At 44.9% G+C, this 21,021-nt stretch overlaps 2 protein-coding genes across 2 annotated transcripts; both read right to left on the bottom strand.

Annotated features, from left to right (window-relative positions):
• Positions 1 to 1,766: 1,766 nt before the first annotated feature.
• Positions 1,767 to 13,914, bottom strand: ZNF619 (zinc finger protein 619). The gene is made up of 6 exons (XM_044934273.2): positions 13,854 to 13,914; positions 12,830 to 12,962; positions 12,219 to 12,301; positions 8,851 to 9,084; positions 8,041 to 8,157; positions 1,767 to 3,467 (listed from the first exon to the last, which is right to left on the bottom strand). Exons 1-6 carry the CDS (start codon positions 13,912 to 13,914, stop codon positions 2,023 to 2,025), a joined length of 2,073 nt encoding a protein of 690 aa, XP_044790208.2. The 3' UTR covers positions 1,767 to 2,022.
• A 2,058-nt stretch (positions 13,915 to 15,972) lies between these two features.
• Positions 15,973 to 19,538, bottom strand: RPL14 (ribosomal protein L14). The gene is made up of 6 exons (XM_006042581.4): positions 19,398 to 19,538; positions 18,763 to 18,864; positions 18,099 to 18,193; positions 16,673 to 16,772; positions 16,527 to 16,580; positions 15,973 to 16,318 (listed from the first exon to the last, which is right to left on the bottom strand). The coding sequence occupies exons 1-6, from the start codon at positions 19,398 to 19,400 to the stop codon at positions 16,031 to 16,033; spliced, it is 642 nt and encodes a 213-aa protein (XP_006042643.1). The 5' UTR covers positions 19,401 to 19,538; the 3' UTR covers positions 15,973 to 16,030.
• Between the last annotated feature and the right edge of the window lie 1,483 nt (positions 19,539 to 21,021).

Raw genomic sequence — 21,021 nt, 5'->3', positions numbered from 1 at the left:
ATATTAAAAAGCAGAAACATTACTTTGCCAACAAATGTCTGTCTAGTCAAAGCTATGATTTTTTCAGTAGTCATGTATGCACGTAAGAGTTGGACCATAAAGAAAGCTGAGTGCATAAGAATTGATGCTTTTGAAAAATAAACAAATGGGGCCTAATCAAAATTAAAAATTTTTGCACAACAAAGGAAACTGTAAGCAAGGTGAAAAGACAGCCTTCAGAATGGGAGAAGATAATAGCAAATGAAGCAACTGACAAACAACTAATCTCGAGAATATACAAGCAACTCCTACAGCTCAACTCCAGAAAAATAAATGACCCAATCAAAAAATGGGCCAAAGAACTAAATAGACATTTCTCCAAAGAAGACATACAGATGGCTAACAAACACATGAAAAGATGCTCAACATCACTCATTATCAGAGAAATGCAAATCAAAACCATAATGAGGTACCATTTCACGCCAGTCAGAATGGCTGCGATCCAAAAGTCTACAAGCAATAAATGCTGGAGAGGGTGTGGAGAAAAGGGAACCCTCTTACACTGTTGGTGGGAAAGCAAACTAGTACAGCCACTATGGAGAACAGTGTGGAGATTCCTTAAAAAACTGGAAATAGAACTGCCATATGACCCAGCAATCCCATTGCTGACATACACACCAAGGAAACCAGAATTGAAAGAGACACGTGTACCCCAATGTTCATCGCAGCACTATTTATAATAGCCAGGACATGGAAGCAACCTAGATGTCCATCAGCAGATGAATGGATAAGAAAGCTGTGGTACATATACACAATGGAGTACTACTCAGCCATTAAAAAGAATACATTTGAATCAGTTCTAATGAGGTGGATGAAACTGGAGTCTATTATATAGAGTGAAGTAAGCCAGAAAGAAAAACACCAATATAGTATTCTAACACATATATATAGAATTTAGAAAGATGGTAACGATGACCCTGTATGCGAGACAGCAAAAGAGACACAGATGTATAGAACAGTAATTTGGACTCTATGGGAGAGGGCGAGGGTGGGATGGTTTGGGAGAATGGCATTGAAACATGTATATTATCATTTGTGAAACGAATCGCCAGTCCAGGTTCGATGCATGACACAGGGTGCTCAGGGCTGGTGCATTGGGATGACCCAGAGGGATGCGATGGGGAGGAAGGTGTGAGAGGGGTTCAGGATGGGGAACACATGTACACCAGTGGCGGATTCATGTCAATGTATGGCAAAAGCAATACAATATTGTAAAGTAATTAGCCTCCAATTAAAATAAATAAATTTATATTAAAAAAAAAAGAATTGATGCTTTTGAACTGTGGTGTTGGAGAAGACTCTTGAGAGTCCCTTAGGCAGCAAGGAGATCCAACCAGTCCATCCTAAAGGAAATCAGTCCTGAATATTCATTGGAAGGACTGATGCTGAAGCTAAAACTCCAATACTTTGGCTACCTGATGCGAAGAACTGACTCACTAGAAAAGACCCTGATGATGGAAAAGATTGAAGGCGGGAGGAGAAGGGGATGACAGAGGATAAAACGTTGGATGGCATCACTGGCTCAATGGACATGGGTCTGAGTAAGCTCCGGGAGCTGTTGATGGACAGGGAAGCCTGGTGTGCTTCAGTCCACAGGGCTGCAAATACTTGGACACGACTGAGCGACCGAATTGAACTGATGGACTGTAGGCCACTAGACTCCTCTGGCCATGGAATTATCCAGGCAAGAATACTAGAGTGGGTAGCCATTCCCTTCTCCAGGGAATGTTCCTGACCCAGGGATTGAACTCATGTATCCTGCACTGCAGGTGGATTCTTCATCATTTGAGCCACCAGGGAAGCCCTACCAGGGGACAGAAGAGGGTAATCAAACTTGGTCCTTAAGTATGAGAACTTAAATGGAGCTGGGAAAACAATAATGACTTATTTATAGGAGACCAGAAGAATATCTTTAAAGAAATGAGCAGAAGCCCAGAGGAGTTTGCCACTCTAGGGATGACGGAGTTGGGAACATGCAGGAGCTCATAGGGAATGAGGTAAAGGGTTCAGGCTATGAGTAGTTGACTTCCAAGGAGAAGCATGATTCTGAAAGAAATGCACAACTTGGACAGGTGAAGACATGGCCATTTCCCATGAGGGGAGCAACAGGAAGAGAGGCACAGAAGGAGGAAGCAGCGGTGCCCGTGGACAAGACAGAGGCGCCCCTGGAGTGGCTAGGGCAGGTCGCGCATGTTGGGGAGACAGAGGGGATAGGACTGAAGTGAGGCGGCAGGGCTTCACTGGGGATGGCCTTGTAACTTGGTCAGGTTTCTTCCTGGTGTGCAGTTTCTGATGGTGAATGAAACTTGTGCTCCATCTGAAGGATTTCCCACACACTTTACACTCATAAGGTTTCTCCCCAGTGTGAACTCGCTGGTGCTGAACCAGGGTGATTTTCTGATTGAACGCCTTCCCATACTCCTGGCATTCATAAGGTTTCTCCCCAGTGTGGATTCTCTGATCTACTATAAAGCGTGAGCTACAACTAAACGTTTTCCAACATTTGTTACATTTATAGAGCTTTTCCCCAGTGTGGAACCTCTGGTGCTGGAGAAATAACGAACTCTGGAGGAAAGCCTTGCTGCACTCCTTACATTTGTAAGGTTTCTCTCCAGTGTGGATCCTCTGATGCTGAATCAGGACTGAATTTGAACTGAAGCTTTTCCCACACTCCTTACATTCGTAGGGCTTCTCCCCAGTGTGAATTCGCTCATGGATGACGCGGTCATAGTTACACCTGAAGGCCTTCCCACATTCCTTACACTTAAAGGGTTTCTCCCCAGTGTGGATTCGCTGATGCCGGATAAGTTTTGAGTTGTAGCTGAAGGTTTTCCCACAGTCCTTACATTCGTAGGGCTTCTCTCCCCCGTGGAGTTTCTGATGCTGAAGGAGGTGCGAGTTTTGACTGAAGGCTTGTCCACATTCCTGGCAAGGGTATGGTTTCTCCCCAGTGTGGATCTTCTGGTGCCGTGACATTTTTGAGTTGTATCTGAAGGCTTTGCCACATTCTTTACATTTGTAGGGCTTCTTGTCCATGTGAATTCTCTGATGCTGGTGAAAGTCTGAATGTTGGTTGAAATATCTGCCACACTCACCACAATTATAAAATACCTGTTCTCTAGGGAGGCCCTGCTTAGTAATGAGATGCATGCAGACACCACGGCTTCCTTGCAATTGTCTGGCTATCTCTTCTCTTTCAACAGTGGAGGATGGATGATCCTGGACTTGCAAATCTGTGAAATTGCCATTCTTTGAGTGCTTTTTCTTCCCTGGGTCATACAGCTGCAACTTCTCTAAGCTGTTCTCAAAGAGAAGGTGCCTGGGAACATCCACCAGCAGCACCTCTGTTATCAACTTGTGAGACTCTGGTCCCTTTGAAATCCTCAGCTCTGCAGTCTTCCCTCTGTTCTCAGTCTTGGTTTTACCACCTAGCATGATGAAAACATAACATGATATCACTGAATCACTCTGCTGGACATCTGAAACACAACACTGTTAATCAACTGTATTCTAATATGAAATAAAAATTTTAAATAAGTAATAAAGACACACAAACACTGAAAGTGAAGGGATGGAAAAAGATATTCCATGGAAATGGAAATAAAAAGAAAGCTGGAGTAGCAATACTCATACCAGACACAATACAGTTTAAAACAAAGACTGTAACAAAAAAAAGGGTATTATATAATGATAAAGGTATCCAAAAAAAGAAATAAAAGAAAACAGTCACCTAGTTATGCTGAAAGGAGAAAGGGATTAAGCAGTACTATTAATGCCATGACCAGGACATGTGACTTTTGGAGAGAGACATAGCCTCCTGATGATACCCTGAAGGAAAAGTAAAAATATTGGAGGTAGAGAAAGTAAGCAATGCCATTAGGACAACAAAATCAGTACATACAGCAAAAATTATTAATGGAGACAAATGGAAGAAGAGAAAACAGGAATAGGGTGGAGAAAATGCTGAATGGGAAGCAATTAAAAAAGCAGAGTGAGAGAATTCCCTGGCAATCCAGTGGTTAGGACTTAGCATTCTCATTTCTGTGGCCCTGGGTTCAATCCCTGGTCAAGAACTAAGATCCCACAAATCACAATGCGTGGCCAAAAGAAAAGAAAGCAGATGGAGCTTTCTTCCATCAACCATCTGAAAGCAGATAGTTGAAGAAGATCTTTACACTGGAGCAAAAAGAGCTGGGTAAGCAGCTCTCACAGCACACAGCATCCAGAGGGCTGGAAGATGCTGTCTGCAACAGTGGATCTCAAGGCCCCCGTCAAGGCAAGAAACTGTCTGAATGTTTTAGAATATTTTGTAATGTTTAAAGAAATGTTTTATATTGCAAGCCTGACTGGGGAAAGGACGGTTCGTAACACTGTGGGTTGTGAGGGGTTCATAAAAGGAACGTAATTGCAAAACCTGTGTGCTGTCCAGTGGGAGAGAGACTTAACTGTGGAAGGAAAAAATACACGGCTGGTTCAGACCCTTCTAGGACTGCAGACGGCCACTTGTGGGGAAGGGGGACCCACACTCTTACTGGTGGCGCTACAACACAGAAGCCATGTTTGCCTTTCCAGGCACCAAGGATTTGACAAGTGAAACTTGTGGCTTAGTGTTTCTCAAGTGTTTCTGCCATGACTCACCGTTTAGATCCCATGGAAACAAGAGTTTTGAAGAACACTACCCTTAATAAGAATGATGAATATATGACGGATTTTATACTAGTTTGGTCTATTTTATTTAAGTCTAGCCCAATCTAGTGTAATTTTTAAATGGTGAGCACAACTCACTAAGGAGTTGCAACCCAGAATTTTAAAAACACAGTTCAAGATTCTCAAGAACAGAGGTCTTCAAAGTGTGGTCCCAGGACCATCATGGTCTGGGAAGACCATTCATTAGAAATGCAGATTCCCAGGCCCTACCCCAGTCTACCAAACTAGAATTTCTGGAGGTGGCGTGCAGCAGTCTGTGTTTAACAAGCACTGCAAGTGATTCTGATGCACACTACGGTTTGATATGGTTTTTCCTGTGGTCATGTATGGATGTGAGAGTTGGACTGTGAAGAAGGCTGAGCGCTGGAGAATTGATGCTTTTGAACTGTGGTGTTGGAGAAGACTCTTGAGAGTCCCTTGGACTGCAAGGAGATCCAACCAGTCCATTCTGAAGGAGATCAGCCCTGGGATTTCTTTGGAAGGAATGATGCTAAAGCTGAAACTCCAGTACTTTGGCCACCTCATGCGAAGAGTTGACTCATTGGAAAAGACTCTGATGCTGGGAGGGATTGGGGGCAGGAGGAGAAGGGGACGACAGAGGATGAGATGGCTGGATGGCATCACTGACTCGATGGACGTGAGTTTTAGTGAACTCCGGGAGTTTGTGATGGACAGGGAGGCCTGGCGTGCTGCGATTGGGGTCGCAAAGAGTCAGACATGACTGAGCAACTGATCTGATCTGATCTGATCTGATCTAGAAACTAAAAGAGGCAGCTGGAGGCTGTGTTTTAAATTGTTTTAGGTTGCATTGTCTGATTAGGGCCATTAACCACATGTGGCTATTAATTAAAATGGAACAAAGTTAAAAATTCAGTTCCTCAGTTGTATCACCAACATTTCAAGTGGTCATGTGGCTAATGGCTCCCATATTGGACAGTGCAGATACATAACATTTCCATCACTGTAGCAAAGTGCTACTGGACAAAGCTGTTGACAGGCTAAATGCACAATGTGCAGCCGTGGCAAAGGGAGACACCGACAACTGCAGGTGAGCCCTGGGAAAGCTTTTTACATCAAGGTGGGCTCAAGTGTTGGAGGCGATCTAAAGGCACTAGATGAAGACAGAACTGGGGTGAGTAAGAAAGGGCATTTGGTTTACAGAGGTTCTGAATAGCATTAGGAATTGAGGGAGTTTAAGAACAGGGGCGACTGAATGAGAAAGACTATCCACCAAATCTGTAGATAGTTCTTTATATTTAACTTCAATTCATTATCTTTCAAAAAAGGGGAATTCCCTGGCATCCCAGTGGTTAGGACTCCGTGCTTCCACTGCAGCAGGGCAGGGGTTCTTCTATTCCCTGGTTGAGGAACGAAGATCCCTCACCCAAAAGACAAAAAAGGAAACCACTCATTCCCAATAAATAAACATGTTTTCTACAAATCAACTGATGTGAAACTTCACATGAATAGAATGAAAGAAAAGAATCATATGATCATCTCAACAGTTAAAGGCTACCCTGAAAGGTCAGTTGGTAAAGAATGTGCCTGCAATGCAAGAGACCCCAGTTCGATTCCTGGGTCAGGAAGATCCACTGGAGAAGGGAAAGGCTACCCACTCCAGTATTCTGGCCTAGAGAATTTCATGGACTGTACAGTCCATGGGGTGGCAAAGAGTTGACACAACTGAGCGACTGTCACTTTCAATAGGTAAAGGAAAAGAATTTCACAAAATTCAACATTCATTCACCATAAAAACTCTTAACAAATTAGGTAGAGAAGGAATATGGGCTTCCCTTGTAGCTCAGTTGGTAAAGAATCTGCCTGCAATGCAGGAGTTACTAGTTTGATTCTGAGGTTGAGAAGATCCCCTGGAGAAGGAAATGGCAACCCATTCCAGTATTCTAACCCTGGAGAAGCCCATGGACAGAGGAGCCAGGCAGGCTATTGTCCATGGGGTCACAAGAGTTGGACATGACTTAGCAACTAAACCACCGCCACAGGGAAGGAACATACGTCAACATAAAAAAGGCCATAAATGAAATGCCCACAGCTAACATCATACTCAAGAGTGAAAGGTTGAAAGTTTTTCCTCCAAGATTAGGTACAAGAGCATCCACTCTCACCACTCCAATTTAACACAATGCTGAAAATCCTAGCTAAAGCAAACAGACAAAAAAATAAAGAAGAAGAAAGAAAGAAAAGAAATAAAAGGTGCCAGAATTGGGAAGGAAGAAATACAATTTGTTCTATTTGCACATAACAAGATTTAAAATATAGAAAATCCTTCAGACTCAACAAAAAGAATAGTTAAATCTAAGCAGTGAATTCAGTAAAGCTGCAGGATATACAATTAACATATAGAAATCTGAATACTTTCTCTACACTAACAATGAGTTTTCTGAGAAATAAAAAAATTGATCCCATTTATAACAGCATCAAAAACACTAAAATACTTAGGAATAAATTTAACCGAGGGGCTGAAAGATCTCTACTCTGAAAACTACAAGACATGGATGAAAACGACCAAAGAAGACACAAATAAATGGAAAAATATTCCATGTTTGTGAACTGGGAGAATTAATACTGTTAAAATGTCAAAACTGGACTTCCCTGGTAGTCCAGTGGTTAAGAATCCACCTGCCAATGCCAGGAACATGGGTTCAATCCCTGTTCCAGGAAGATCCCACATGTCTCGCAGCAACTAAGCCTGTATGCCACAACGACTAAGCCTGTGCTCCAGACCCTGTGCTCCGCGACGAGAGAAGCCACTGCAATAAAAAAAGCCTTGCGCCACAAGGAAGAGGAGCCTCTGCTCGTTGTAAAGAGAAAACCTGAACACATCAAGGAAGACCCAGCACAGCCATAAATAAATAAATCTTAAAAAACAAAAGTCAATACTGCCGAAAGTCATCTACAGAGTCTATGCAATCTCTATCAAGTTGCCAACGGCATTTTTTTTTAACAAAAGTAGAAAAACACTCCCCCAAATAAATACGGTTTCTTTCAAAAGCTACTTCCTAATTTAGTGTTTAGGGATTTATAAAAAGTCCATTCTTCTGCTACAGTTTCTCTCTCACAGACACACAAACACATACAAAATGTCCTTACAGAAACAAGTTCTCTGTTTTGTATATATTCTTAAGTTAATCAACAGAAGTCTATCTGCACCACTAAAGGTTTGAAATCCTTGAGCTTTACAAAGAAGAATGACAGAAAATGAAAGGTCTGGACTCGTCTTTTCCAGTTTGGGGCTGAAGCTCTATGGAGAAGAGAATGGCAGGTTCTCCTGCTTACCTCCGCAGGTGCCTCTCGGGTCCTCTCCCCCGACCAGTGTCCAGGGATCCAGGCGCCCTGGTTCTTCCCCTTGCTCCAGCCAGAAGATCAGATCTGGTTTGGGGAATGGAAATGCTGCTGAAGGACACAGAAAAGGAATAGAAAGTTGAGGAGAGTCTCCTCGGACCCCTCTCAGTCTACCCTCCGGTTTGCCAGGTGGAAAGAGCAGTGACGTCCCAGGAGACGAAGGGAGGCCAGAGTGGAGAGACTCTGGGGATGAAAGGAGGGCTCAAACTGTTTTGCCCAGGAAGCTTATTCTGGCTCTGAAAGCACAGGAAGGCCACACTGTCCCTGGAAGTGTGTATAGAAGGCCTTAGGAGACTCTCACACAGAGAAGATGGGGCCACAGTCTCCTCTAGGGAACTGAAAGAGTGAAGGAACGAATATAGAACCTTCTCAGTGCTCTGACCCCAGGGCAAAGCCCCTCCCAGGAGAATTCCCAAGGGGAAAGAAGGAAGTCGTTTTTTTTTTGCTTTTGGCCACACTGCTCAACCTGTGGGATCTAAGTTCCCCAATCAAGGATTGAACCCACACCCTTGGCAGTGTGGAGTCCTAACCACTGGACTGCCACAGAATTTCAGGGAAGTCTTGTTTAAAACTGAAATGAACCCAGATCTTTCTCCAGTAGTTAGTTACTCCTGCAACTGAGGATCAGGGAGCTCAGCTCATGGAGCATCAATTCTGATGGTATTAGAGATCCCACATACATTACAGAGGAAGCCAGGAGCCCCCAAGGGCAGAAGCTGAGTTTTAGGAAGAAGGAGGACTCACTCAAGGAAGTTATGTTTGCGTAATTCTCCAGCATCACCTCCCTGTACAGGGCCCTCTGCGCCGAGTCCAGGCTGGCCCATTGGTTCTGGGTGAAGTACACGGCCACGTCCTCAAAGGTCACTGGCTCCTGAAACAACAGGCTTCTTCTCAAGCCCTGGACGGAGGCAAAGGGAGGGGCCTGAACTTCAGGGAGGGCGAGTCCTGGTAAAGAGCCACCAAAGAAGCAGCAGAGGACTTGTAGCCGTCACTGTAAAGACCCGTTTAGACAAGAACCACTGCTAGATGCAAAATCTAGGAGGAAATGTTGATAAGCAGGATATCTGCATGATTTCAAATGATTCCCAATAGATTTCTAATCAGTCGCAGGGGGAAAAATAATAACTATACAGTGAAGAAATCAGATAACACTTTGACCAGGAAATCTAAAGTTGGCTAGTGTGACTGATGAACTGGATTCCTAACTTTAATTCATTTTAATCTAAATAGGCACCTAGGTAGCTAGTGGCTCCCTTACTGAACAGTGGAGAACAGACACTTTGCTGACCCTTAATGTTAATATTCTGCCTCTACTTCCTTGAGAGTCAGCAGCTGAAAGCACAGTCCTGACCATCTTCCCTCACGTTAGGGCTTCCACCCTCCACACCTAATTACTTATGTATCCTTTGTTCTTTGTTCTCTGCAACATGCAGATTCTCAACATCCAGCTCCATCTCTCATCATTCTGCTTCATTCCCTTGCTGACACTTCTTCCCTCTCCATTATTAAATTAACAGGGGACTTCCCTCGTGGTCCAGTGGTTAAGAATCTGCCTGCTAATACAGGGGACTGGGGTTCAAGCCCTGGTCCAGAAAGATTTCACATGGCATGGGGGAACTAACCCCGTACACCACAACTACTGAGCCTGTGCTCTAGAGCCCGTGCTCTGCAACAAGAGAAGCCATGACAATGAGAAGCCCACACCACTGGGGAGCAGCCCCTGCCCCTGCAACTAGGGAAAACCTGTGTGCAGCAGCGAAGACCCAGCAAAGCCAAAAATAAAACAAATACATTTAAAAAAAATCAATGGGGCTGTTGATTCCCCTACATGGGAAGTAGGTTTCAGAGGCGGCACAGATTCATGACAAACAGCAGAGACTTTAGAGCTGTGGTTCTCAGTGGGGGGCAATTGTGCTCATCAGGGAATATGTGGCGGTGTCTGGAGACGGTTTTCGTTGGCACCACCTCCGGGGGGTGGTGATGCTACTGGCACCTAGTGGTTAGAGGCCACGCATGCGTGTTACTTAACATCCTACAGTACACAGGAGGGTCCCCCACAGCAAAGGATTACCTGGCCCGAAACAGCAGCAGTGCTGAGGTTGACAAACGCAGCTCTACAGTCACACTCCCGACGTTCAAGTTCCACCACTATAGCCATTAGCCGTATGAACTTAATGAGCCACTTAACGTTTTGTGCCTCAATTTCTTCATCTAAAAAACTGTGATACTAGCAATACCAAGCTGATGAGGCTCTTGTAAGGATGGGATGAATTAGTATGTGTAAAGCAAACATCACCTGGCACATGATAATATATAAATCTGAGCACTTATTACAACAGATGAGACTGGGGGAACTTCCTAGATGATTCCAAATAACAAGTGTTTCTCATAAGAGATTGTAGCAAAGACTGACCATTATTAATATATCTATCCATCCATCTATCTCACTTCTAAGAGGTTTCCAAAAGAGAAGAGCTGAGAGGTTTGCATTTTTAGCATCTCCTCTTCTAGGTGGAATGCACATGAATGCTGGAGATCAGGCAGCCGCCTTAGACTGTGAAGTAACCCTGGTCAGGACAGCCAGTACTAGGATGGTGGAGCAGAAAGACAGAAAGAACCTGCATGTGTGACGATAGTGGAGCCTCACACTCGCCCTAGACTGCCTCTCCCAGACTTCTCTGGTGTGAGAGAGAAGCTTTTTTCCTGTTTAAGCCACTGTCACTTGGGATTTGTTTGGCCACACCACAGAGCATGGAGGATCTTAGTTCCCCGACCAGGGATAAAACCCACACCCACTGCAGTGGAAGCCCAGAGTCTTAACCACTGGACTGCCAGGGAGTTCCTCAGTTGGGGGGTTTCTTGCTGCTGCTGCTGCTGTGTCACTTCAGTCGTGTCCGACTCTGTGCGACCCCATAGACGGCAGCCCACCGGGCTCCCCCGTCCCTGGGATTCTCCAGGCAAGAACACTGGAGTGGGTTGCCATTTCCTTCTCCAGTGCATGAAAGTGAAAAGTCAAAGTGAAGTCACTCAGTCGTGTTCGACTCTTAGTGACCCCATGGACTGCAGCCTACCAGGCTCCTCCGTCCATGGGATTTTTCAGGCAAGAATACTGGAGTGGGGTGCCATTGCCTTCTCCGGGGGGGTTTCTTAGTGGAACATAATCCCCCATGACTACCATACTTTAGGCAAAGCCCCTGGAGAGAAAAGACTGACGCCAAAGATATTAAAATTTTTCCTAACATGGAACTGATGTTGGCTTAAGTGCTGAAACAGAAGTGGATGGTCCAAGGTCCAGAAAAATAAACCAAATACACACTGCTCTTAAGTTTCTGGGATGGAGCTTTCTCATTTTATGATACATCCATTACATGACACACCAGCTTTCTCATTGCATGGTCTAGGACTCTGGAGAGAAATTCACTGAAATCATCTTCTATCAGTAAGAAAACTTGAGAGGGAACACTTCCTTTAATGCTGCATGAATTTGTGCCAACAATGAATACAGCCTTTTAACACAGATCAAGCTGCAGTTTTTGCAGTGGACTTAGAGGTACTGGCTTCAGCACCAAACTCAGCACTCCTCCAAGAATTCACCTCTCTTATCAATCCACACCCTCCAATGCTCCCAATTTGGGTTTCATTGCACCCTGACTCCATGGTCTGCAGAGCAAAGTCCTCCTGTGCGCATGCCTGTTTAATCTCAGGAGGTGGCCTTCCTCCGTGTATTGCCACACAGACTAGAGCTCCCCAAATTTTAACTTGCCCACTAATTCCCCAGATATTGTACAAATGCAGATTCTGATTCAGTAGATGAGGTTCCGCCTTTCTAATGAGCCCCCTGGTCAGGCCAAACATGTTCATCTGTGTACCGTCCTCGCAGTCTGCCTGGATGTAGATTCTCACTTTCTAGAATTTCTAGGCTGGTGCTTCCCTCTTTTCACACCTGATTCTTCCAAATTTATTCTACTCTCCCTCATTAACTCCCCTAACACACTCCTTTGACATACTCTTTAATGGATGCAAAGCTAAGCACAGGACTGGCCAAGGCATGTCCTGTAATGCCCTTTCATATCTGTTCTGAATGTGGAAATCTGGAAAAAAACTCAGCTCACCTGGGACCATGTCTGGAGAATGGCTGATGACCCCTAGCTTCATGCACTGCCCTTTCTGTTTGGAAAAGCAAAAACCTGGAGAGCTATGAGGAGAAAGAACCACAGTGAGACTAACCCTATCTTGTTTCTCACACTCACCACCTCTTCCTCCCTCAGTCTCCTCACCACTACCCTAGGAAAGATACTCTTAGGACACTCTGGATGTTCATTGCACCCCCGCTAGGGATTCACTGCATGCTGCCACTGCTCCTTTGTACGCTCTACAAATTTGCCTGATGAGGATAGAAATTCCTAGAAAGAATCTGAAGCAAGAGTCAAGGACTGCAGAACATTTGACTTTTAAGAAAATCCCTGGCCCACTTTGATGGCATTACTACGTAGTCTGCACTGAATGCTTCTACTGACCATGGTTGGCAAAGATCCCAAACAAGCTTTTGCAGAGAAAGTCGAGTAATACAGGCCTCTGGACCTCTGCAAGGGCTGCAGAACAAAATGCAAGTGGAGTTCTGACCCCGGGAGAAAAGGGGAAAAGGGAAGCCCGCATTCGGATCTGAACACTCCACCCTGGGAAACAAGTGACTCCAAATGTGACCGGTCCCCACCCTGAGTACCTCGAGTCAGAGGAAGGAGGTCGGGCCGGCCCTTCAGGGCAGAAAGGTCGATTGCTCCTCTCCAGCAGAGGGCTGGGCTCAGGCTCGCGGAGCTTCGGAGGCCTCTGCTCGGCGAGCTCCAGGATGAAGAGGACTGCGCCACCAGGGAATGGGATCGCGGAATTCCCGGCAACTTGGTGAGCGCGAGTGCCAGCACCGACCGTAGCCAAGGCGGAAGCGCTCCCAACTGGCGCTCTCAGCGCCTCTCTAGGAAGCCAGGAGCCTGGCCTTTCTCCATGGTTCCCCCCAAGCCAGATACCTGATGACTGCACGCGGATTAGCTCGTATCTGTGGATGCTTAGGCCAAGTTGACACTTCGTCAAGGACCGAGATTCCACATTATACTTGTGATGCTTTAAGTTATGGCGCTAACACTTGCTGTGTGCTTAGTCGCTCAGTCCTGTCCAACTCTTTGCGACCCCACGGACTGTAGCCCGCCAGGCTCCTCTGTCCATGCGGATTCTCCAGGCAAGAACACTGGAATGGGTGGCCATGCCTTCCTGCAGGGGATCTTCCTAACCCAAGGATCGAGCACACAATTTTCCACGTTGCAGGCGGATTCTTACCGTCTGAGCCACCAGGGAAGCCCCACACTTGCTAGCAGCAACTTAACCTAATGAATATAGCCCGTCTCCCCTGCTTAGTGGCTGATGGCCTGGACTGTGACCTAAAATCATGAAATCTGAGATCTGACTAGGTTTGAATTGTCTTCACCGTATGGCCTTGGCAAATTACTAAACTCTTCTTCAGTTTCTAATTGAGAATTGAAAGTTTCAAACTTATAAATTCAACAGATTAACTGAGTCAATTCATAAACTGCAAATTATCACAGAGATACAGGGCGTAATACTATGACTTAAGAAATACGTATTTGGTATTTGTGTCCAGTTCTTGACACAAGAAGCTTCTAAAATTCTTGGGGAGTCTCCAGAGTGGTAGGCCTGTCCTTTTTGACTGAGATGACCGGTGGCTAGGGTCTCCTAACTTAAGATGGGGATGGGTGGGGGGAGGCTGCTCAGCAGAGGAACCACTTCATAGTCATCCATCGTGGGTGACCTGGTCACCACCACCACCTCCCGAGCTGCCTGGAGCAGAAGGGCTGGGGATCTAACTAATCACCAATAGCCAATGATTTAATCAAACATGCCTACCTAATGAAATTTCATAAAAACTCTAAAGGGAAGGCAGTTCCCAGGACTAACATAAAGGTGCTGGGAGGGAAGCAAGCTAGAGAGGGCGTGTAAGTTGTGTGCCCCTTCCCTCACACCTTAACTCATGCATTTCCATTTGGATGTTCCAAGTTAACTTTTGTGACAGGCCTGTAACAAATGTTCCCGAGTTCCTTCTCCAGCTCTTCTGGAACCAGGGATAGAACCTGCAGGGATAGTCTCCTGCTTGGCAGACACATTAACACTGAGCCACCTGGGAAGCCTGCAACATGCCTTAGTTCTATTAACAAAGGAGGGAGTCATGTGAACTCCAATTACAGCTGCAAGAGGCCTGAGAGCCTTGCAACTGGCATTTGAAGTCAGGGCAAATCCCTCTGGGGCTTCCCTGGTGGCTCAGCTGTAAAGAATCCAACTGCAATGCAGAAGAGGCAGAAGACACCATGGGTTCAATCCCTGGGTCAGTAAGATCCCCTGAAGGAGGGTATGGGAACCCATTCCAGTATTCGTGCCTTGGAGAATCCCATGGACAGAGAAGCCTGGCAGGTTACAGTCCATGGGGTCACACAGTCAGACACGACTTAAGTGAATGACCATGCACACACCCATTCACCTGTGTGGTCTGTGGCTCACCTGGGCAGTTTCTATCAGATGTGCTAAGTACAAATTCTTAAGGGGGAAATAACTACTTTCAGACAAGCAAAGTGAAAACTGAAAGTGATGTTGCTTAACTGTGTCCGACTCTTTGTGACCCCGTGGACTGTAACCTATCAGGCTCCTCCAATCATGGGATTCTCCAGGCAAGAATGCTGGCGTGGGTTGCCATTTCCTTCTCCAGGGATCTTCCCGACCCAGGGCTTGAACCCGGGTCTCCTACATTGCAGGCAGATGCTTTACCATCTGAGACACCAGGAAGCCCAAAATATACATGGCCAAGGACCATACATTCCATGAATTCTCCAGGCCACAACACTGGAGTGGGTAGCCTATCCCTTCTCCAGCAGATCTTCCCAACCCAGGATCGAACTATAGTCTCCTGCATTGCAGATGGATTCTTTACAAACTGAGCTATCAGGGAAGATTTCAGACAAAAAAGCATTCAGAAATTTTTATACTCATGAATGCTAACTAGAATATGCAGTTCTAGGAATACTAGAAGATGCAGTTCATAAACCTCAATATAATTTCATCAGTGCCACTTTGGGCTTTGGACCTTTACAGAGTAAAGAGTACTGCCAAACTTGAAACCACCTGACCTTCCCAACTCTTCTGTCCCATGTTTCAGTTCGTTCAACAGGACACAATGTAAATTTTAGACATCCCTCTATGGCTTTGTACACACTATCCACCCACCACAGAGCCAACACCTGGCTTCCTAGTCCTGTGGTCTCTGGCAAGTCTTCTACATGCCTGAGATTCATACCTCCCTTCCCCTCAACCCCTGTTCTGGGTGGAAGCTGAAGACTCCACTTTAGACAACCCCCCTTGTCCTTGTCAGAAGGACAAGTTAACCCAAAATTGCCTGTATTTCCTCTATCACGGCAACTATTACACTGTATCACTTGCCTATTAATGCCACTAAACAAAAATAAGAAATGACCGGGAACTGGAAACTAAGTAACCAACCTATCAAAATGTAGTATTTGTTTACCTACAGTGTATTTTTATAAGAAAATTTACTCTTGAGCATCACAAGCATCTGGGATTTTAGTTATTTATGAGATGTATATTTGTACAGGGAAAGAAAATTAACCCAGTGGTCTAATTATGATTTCCCTAAGAACATTACTTAGGACTTTGTGTGATGACTTGATAGTATCTGAGTCTGGACAGAGTGGGACTCGGGAATTCCTTCTCCAGTGAGGATAGTAACAATCCTACCATCAATCAGCCTCATAAACCCAGCCCCAGCAAGAAGACTTTAATCCACAGATTAAATAATTTGCCAGCATGTCAAAAAGAACTTTTATTCTGATTCAAATAGCCTCTTATGCACTCATGCTTTCTTGCCAGATGCCTTTGGAGCAGGTGCTTTCTGGGATGGAGCTTTCTGACCCTTCTGAGTTTTAGGAGGAGGTGCTGCCTTCTGGCCTGCAGCTTTCTGGGCAGGAGCCTTCTGGGCTGGAGCCTTCTTACCCTCAGTGGTGATCTTTTTGGCTGGAACCTTGGCGGCAGCAGCAGCTACTGCAGCTGCCCCCTTAGCAGCAAGGGCTTTCTTGGGAGAAGCTTTCAGGAGAGCTGCCTTTTGAAGTTTCTTAACTTCAATCTTGATTAGTCTGTTTCTCTGAAAAATTTCAATAAAAATGTTCATTATATATGCACACAAAACTCTTACCCATCCTATATGTATGGACATGTAGGTAGATACAGGAGACCACACTTATAACGTCTAAGACTTCTATGATGTCAACTTTGTGGTCTAGAAACTTAGGCAAACAGAATTACCAGACAAATAAATTCAGGGCTGGAATACAACAATCACAAAAACTTACCATTTTCCTTGCCTTCATGACTTTGTAACGATCAAAATCTGTCATCTTGGCTTTCTGTGTTTAAAAAAAAAAAGAACTCTGTCAAACCACCTTCTAATCCTCCAAAATCAGAACATGTCCAACTTCAAATAACTCTAAATCATTACCTTCTCTCTGGCTTCAATCTTCTTGGCCCACCTTGTGGCTGCCCACTTTGCATTGATATCTGCCTTCTCCCAGGCTTTCCGGACATACTTCTGGCGGGCACTAGAAAGAACCAAGAACAAAGATTTAAGAAATCAGCTCTGAGGTCACACAGATTCAAGGACAGCTTTTCATCCTCTGAAAAAGCACAAGAAAAATGCCACAAGAATCCTTGTTTTTTCTACTTCCAGTTGTAGTGTCTCCACAGAAAACAGCACAAGGCACAATGTTATCTTCTACTTGTTCCAACAGTGTTCACTAAGCCAGGATGTCTTATATCCTCAAAACACACAATTTTTTAATAAAAATATGCCAACCACTCCACTTTCTGGGCTTAAAAATCACCTCGAATAATGTGCATATATCACTCAAATAGTGGAGGAGTAGAAAGCAATTGGAGAAGGCAATGGCACCCCACTCCAGTACTCTTGCCTGGAAAATCCCATGGACAGAGGAGCCTGGTGGGCTGCAGTCCATGGGGTTGCAAAGAGTCGGACACGACTGAGCAACTTCACTTTCACGCATTGGAGAAGGAAATGGCAACCCACTCCAGTGTTCTTGCCTGGAGAATCCCAGGGATGGGGGAGCCTGGTGGGCTGCCGTCCGTCTCTGGGGTCGCATAGAGTCGGACACGACTGGTGACTTAGCAGCAGCGCAGCAGAAAGCAATTTCCTTTTCATAAAGAATAATGTAGTTGTCCCTTATGCCTTGTTTTATTCTGTACAGTAATGCTTAAAGATTTGTGTTCAAATACCATAAAATGGAATTGTAACCATTTTGGTATTTGTTTCAAACATCAAAATCCAGTATGCTTATAAAGTAAACCAGTAATAGCACAGGTTACATTGCAAACAATCGTCACCACACAGCAACACATCAGTTTTTAACTTCCATAACCTACATCATGTCAAGAATCACAGAATGACTGCCTTAATTACTCATGAATAGCCAGGAAGAGAACCTCTTTGGTGACTGTCATAAGGAGATGATGTTAAGTTAAATATTAGCCAACACATATGAAAAGTTCAACTGATGATAGTATTTTTTGTTCTAAAGCTAAAATTGACTAACACATGTTCAGGGAACTACACATATATAAAGTTCTTTGTTGTGCACATCCTGAAAGAAAGGGGTACAAGAGAAAAAGAATGGGAAATCTGGACAAAGGGAAAGCCAGAGAACCACCGGATCCCAGGGCATTTTAGAAGTAAACAATGTCTGTCTACTTTTACAATGCAAATCTCTCTTCTAAATGGCTCTCACTTTCACACTGCTTACTATATTCTCAAAAGAGAAAAACAAAATAACCAACAACATTTTTAAATGAAATTAAGCAAACTTTTACTACTATTAACAAAACTATGGGAGGGGTGACAGTTGGATAGTTACCTGTGTGGGAACTTGAGGATGAAGTCAGTGAGCTGCATACATTTGAAAGGCATAGCCTGTCTCCTTACTTGAGTGCAAGGTCCATCCACCAAAGCCTAGAAGACATACGACCAACGACCTCAGTATAAAAATGTAACAGCATTCAAAATGCAGATATCCTACATATTAGTCTTTTCAGAATCCTCAAATTCTTATATTTAAATGCTTTCTTAAAGGTTAAAAAGACTTAGCAGTAATAGTTAATTAAGCATAGAACCCAACATATAGTTTTGTCCTTAATCCATTTCCCACAAAAAAACTATCTTTGCTCAATCCCTTAGTTTGTGGTGCTCCAGTAGAGACAACAGGAAACAAGGGCTTTCTATGTGAAAGAAAGGGCGTTCTATGGCTTTGTTCCAAACTCGCTTTGAACGTAATAAGTGATTTACATCGCGCCTGTTTTAGCCCACCTTTAGTCTAAAACTGCCTAGTTTAAGAGACAGAAGTATTACTCAAACCCAGTAATACAGGTCAATTCAAGCCTCTGCTCTGTAACCCCTATCTGCGCTGGCTGTTTAATTAAAACTACCATCCATAGTACTCCTATCTTAAAAGGGCCGCTGAAACCATTACCACTGTCGTCTACACTGCCATGTGAAGCCGTGACACTTTTCCTTACACTTACCCTGTTCTGATCAATAACATCTACAATCGCGACCAGCTTCCCGGCATGAGGCCCAAAGGAGACGTAGGCCACCCGGCCAACCTCTACGAAGCGCCTGAACACCTAAAATTGGGAGGCGGGGGGAGAGAGAACAGCCAGACTAATTAAAAATACGATCCAGTCTGCCAGTCTTTGCAATTTAAAGATAGTGCGGCTAAAACAGGAAAAAAGGATGTTGAGGAGAACACGCCGAAGTGCCATGGAACAACCAGGATGGACGAAATCCAGAGGGAACGGTGTAAAGTCAGTCTCCCGTTGGCCTCCCCGTCTACGAAGCCAGCACGGCCAGACCACCATGCCCTGCCCTGTTTCGGCCCAGGCGGGCGGGCTAGGCGACTGGCCGCCGCAACGATACGGCGGAGGCGGCCAGAGCGCCCACGCGTGGCCCAGCGAGCGCCCGGCCTGCCGGGTCCTCCACGCGCTCCTCGGGCGCGCATCCTGAAAGCTCCCAACTCTTGTGTCTTGCCCACGCGGGGAACCTCACTGCATGATACCTAAGATCCACTGAGCGCCGCTGCTCGCCTCCGGCCCCCAGCCCAGGCAAAGCTAGAGCGGCATAGGGGGTCATACATGGAGCCCGCGCCGGCGATACTCACCATGTTGGCGGCGTTCGGCGAGAAGAAAGAAGGCCCGCCCAACCCTGCGCCTGTGTAGAAGGCCGCCCCGCCCCGGTAGTGAACGAGTCGCCGACGTGGGCACCGATTGGTTGGGACGTATGCACGTATGCGCACACATGCTCACTGGGAAAACATGGCGGAGTCGGCTGGAGCTCGGCTATGGTTTCGCTGTTGGGTTTCGTGGGCTTGGCTTAGTCGACCCCGCGCGTGAGCAGCTGTCTCTTAAAACTTAAGGGTGCAGAAGAGCACAGAAGCTGTGCTTTCCTTTGTGACTGTTTGCAGTCCTTTCGACCTCATCTTTTAACGTTCTTCCATCTTTTTTTCACTACTCGTCTAAATGTTACTGATGTCTTAGTACAATTTTTTTTTCCTCTCCGTAAGTGACCCCATTAATTTTATTAACCTTTCTTCTTAAAAGAATTCAAACTTTACAGAAAAGTTACAAAACAAGTATAAGTAATTCCCGTTAACATTTCACTTCGAGTTCCCAAATGTTAATATTTACCTATTGCTTAATTTTTTTGACCCATTTGAGAGGAAACTGCAGACATGATGTTCCTTTACACTTAAATGTGATGTTTCCCAGAAACAAGGGCATGACTTTACATAATCAGTACAATACTCAAATTCAGTAAGTTAATAATAATCATATATCTGTGTATATATGTGTATGCATACACACACACACTTATGTATATACATGTATGTATGTATGATTTTGGCTGTGCCTCAAGGCTTGCAGGATCCTAGTTCCCAGACCAAGGGTCCAGACTCTTGTCCCAGAATGAAAGCCCAGAATCCTCACCACTGGATCACCAGGGAATTCCCACGTAATTTATTAATTTGCACTCCTTATTTAACTATCAGCAACTGTTCCGTTTATGTTATTCCCAGCAAATGAAAAAGCCTTCCTGGCCTATGATCTTGTGAAGGGTTACAACCTGCATTTAGTTATGTCTGGTCTTTTAAAAAATCTGTAATAAACCTATCCTTGTCGTTCATATTACTGACATTTAAAAATACAGGCTAGTTGTTTTATAGGTCTCAAGTATATGCTCTGTAATTTCATTTATAGAAAATTCAAATCAGGCAAACTAATCTATGTTAGTATTCACTTTTACCCCTGGTGCAGGCAGCAGTAGCTTGGAGCAGGAAGCGGAGTTTTTGAGCTGCTGGTGAGTTTCTTCATCTGGGTGTTGGTGGTTACACGAGTGTGTTCAGCTTGTGAACATTCAAATCTCTGCCATTATGATTTGTGCATTTCTTTTCCCCCAAACACGTTTCCTAGCTGTACAACCAGAGAATCTTCATCTGCAGGTCTGCAGAGGAGCAAGAATTTGCATTTAATAAACAAGCTTCCCAAGTCATTCACTGAATACTTTGGGAAAGACTTTGGGATTCCCCAGTTATTTTTCTAGAGTTCACTAAATGATTATGTCACACTTGTTTCAGGTACTCCAAAAGTCCATTTTTCACCACATAATCCTGGGGTCCCCAATTCCCTGCAACCAGTACTCACAGCAGGAGGGGAGCAGTTATCCTCCCCGAAACTGGTCCCTGGTGCCAAAAAGACTGGGGACCGCTGACCCAGTCTACAGGATAA

Source organism: Bubalus bubalis, chromosome 21 (genome assembly GCF_019923935.1).
Source record: "Bubalus bubalis isolate 160015118507 breed Murrah chromosome 21, NDDB_SH_1, whole genome shotgun sequence".
Taxonomy (NCBI): domain Eukaryota; kingdom Metazoa; phylum Chordata; class Mammalia; order Artiodactyla; family Bovidae; genus Bubalus; species Bubalus bubalis.
This window is presented reverse-complemented; position numbering and strand designations above follow the sequence as displayed.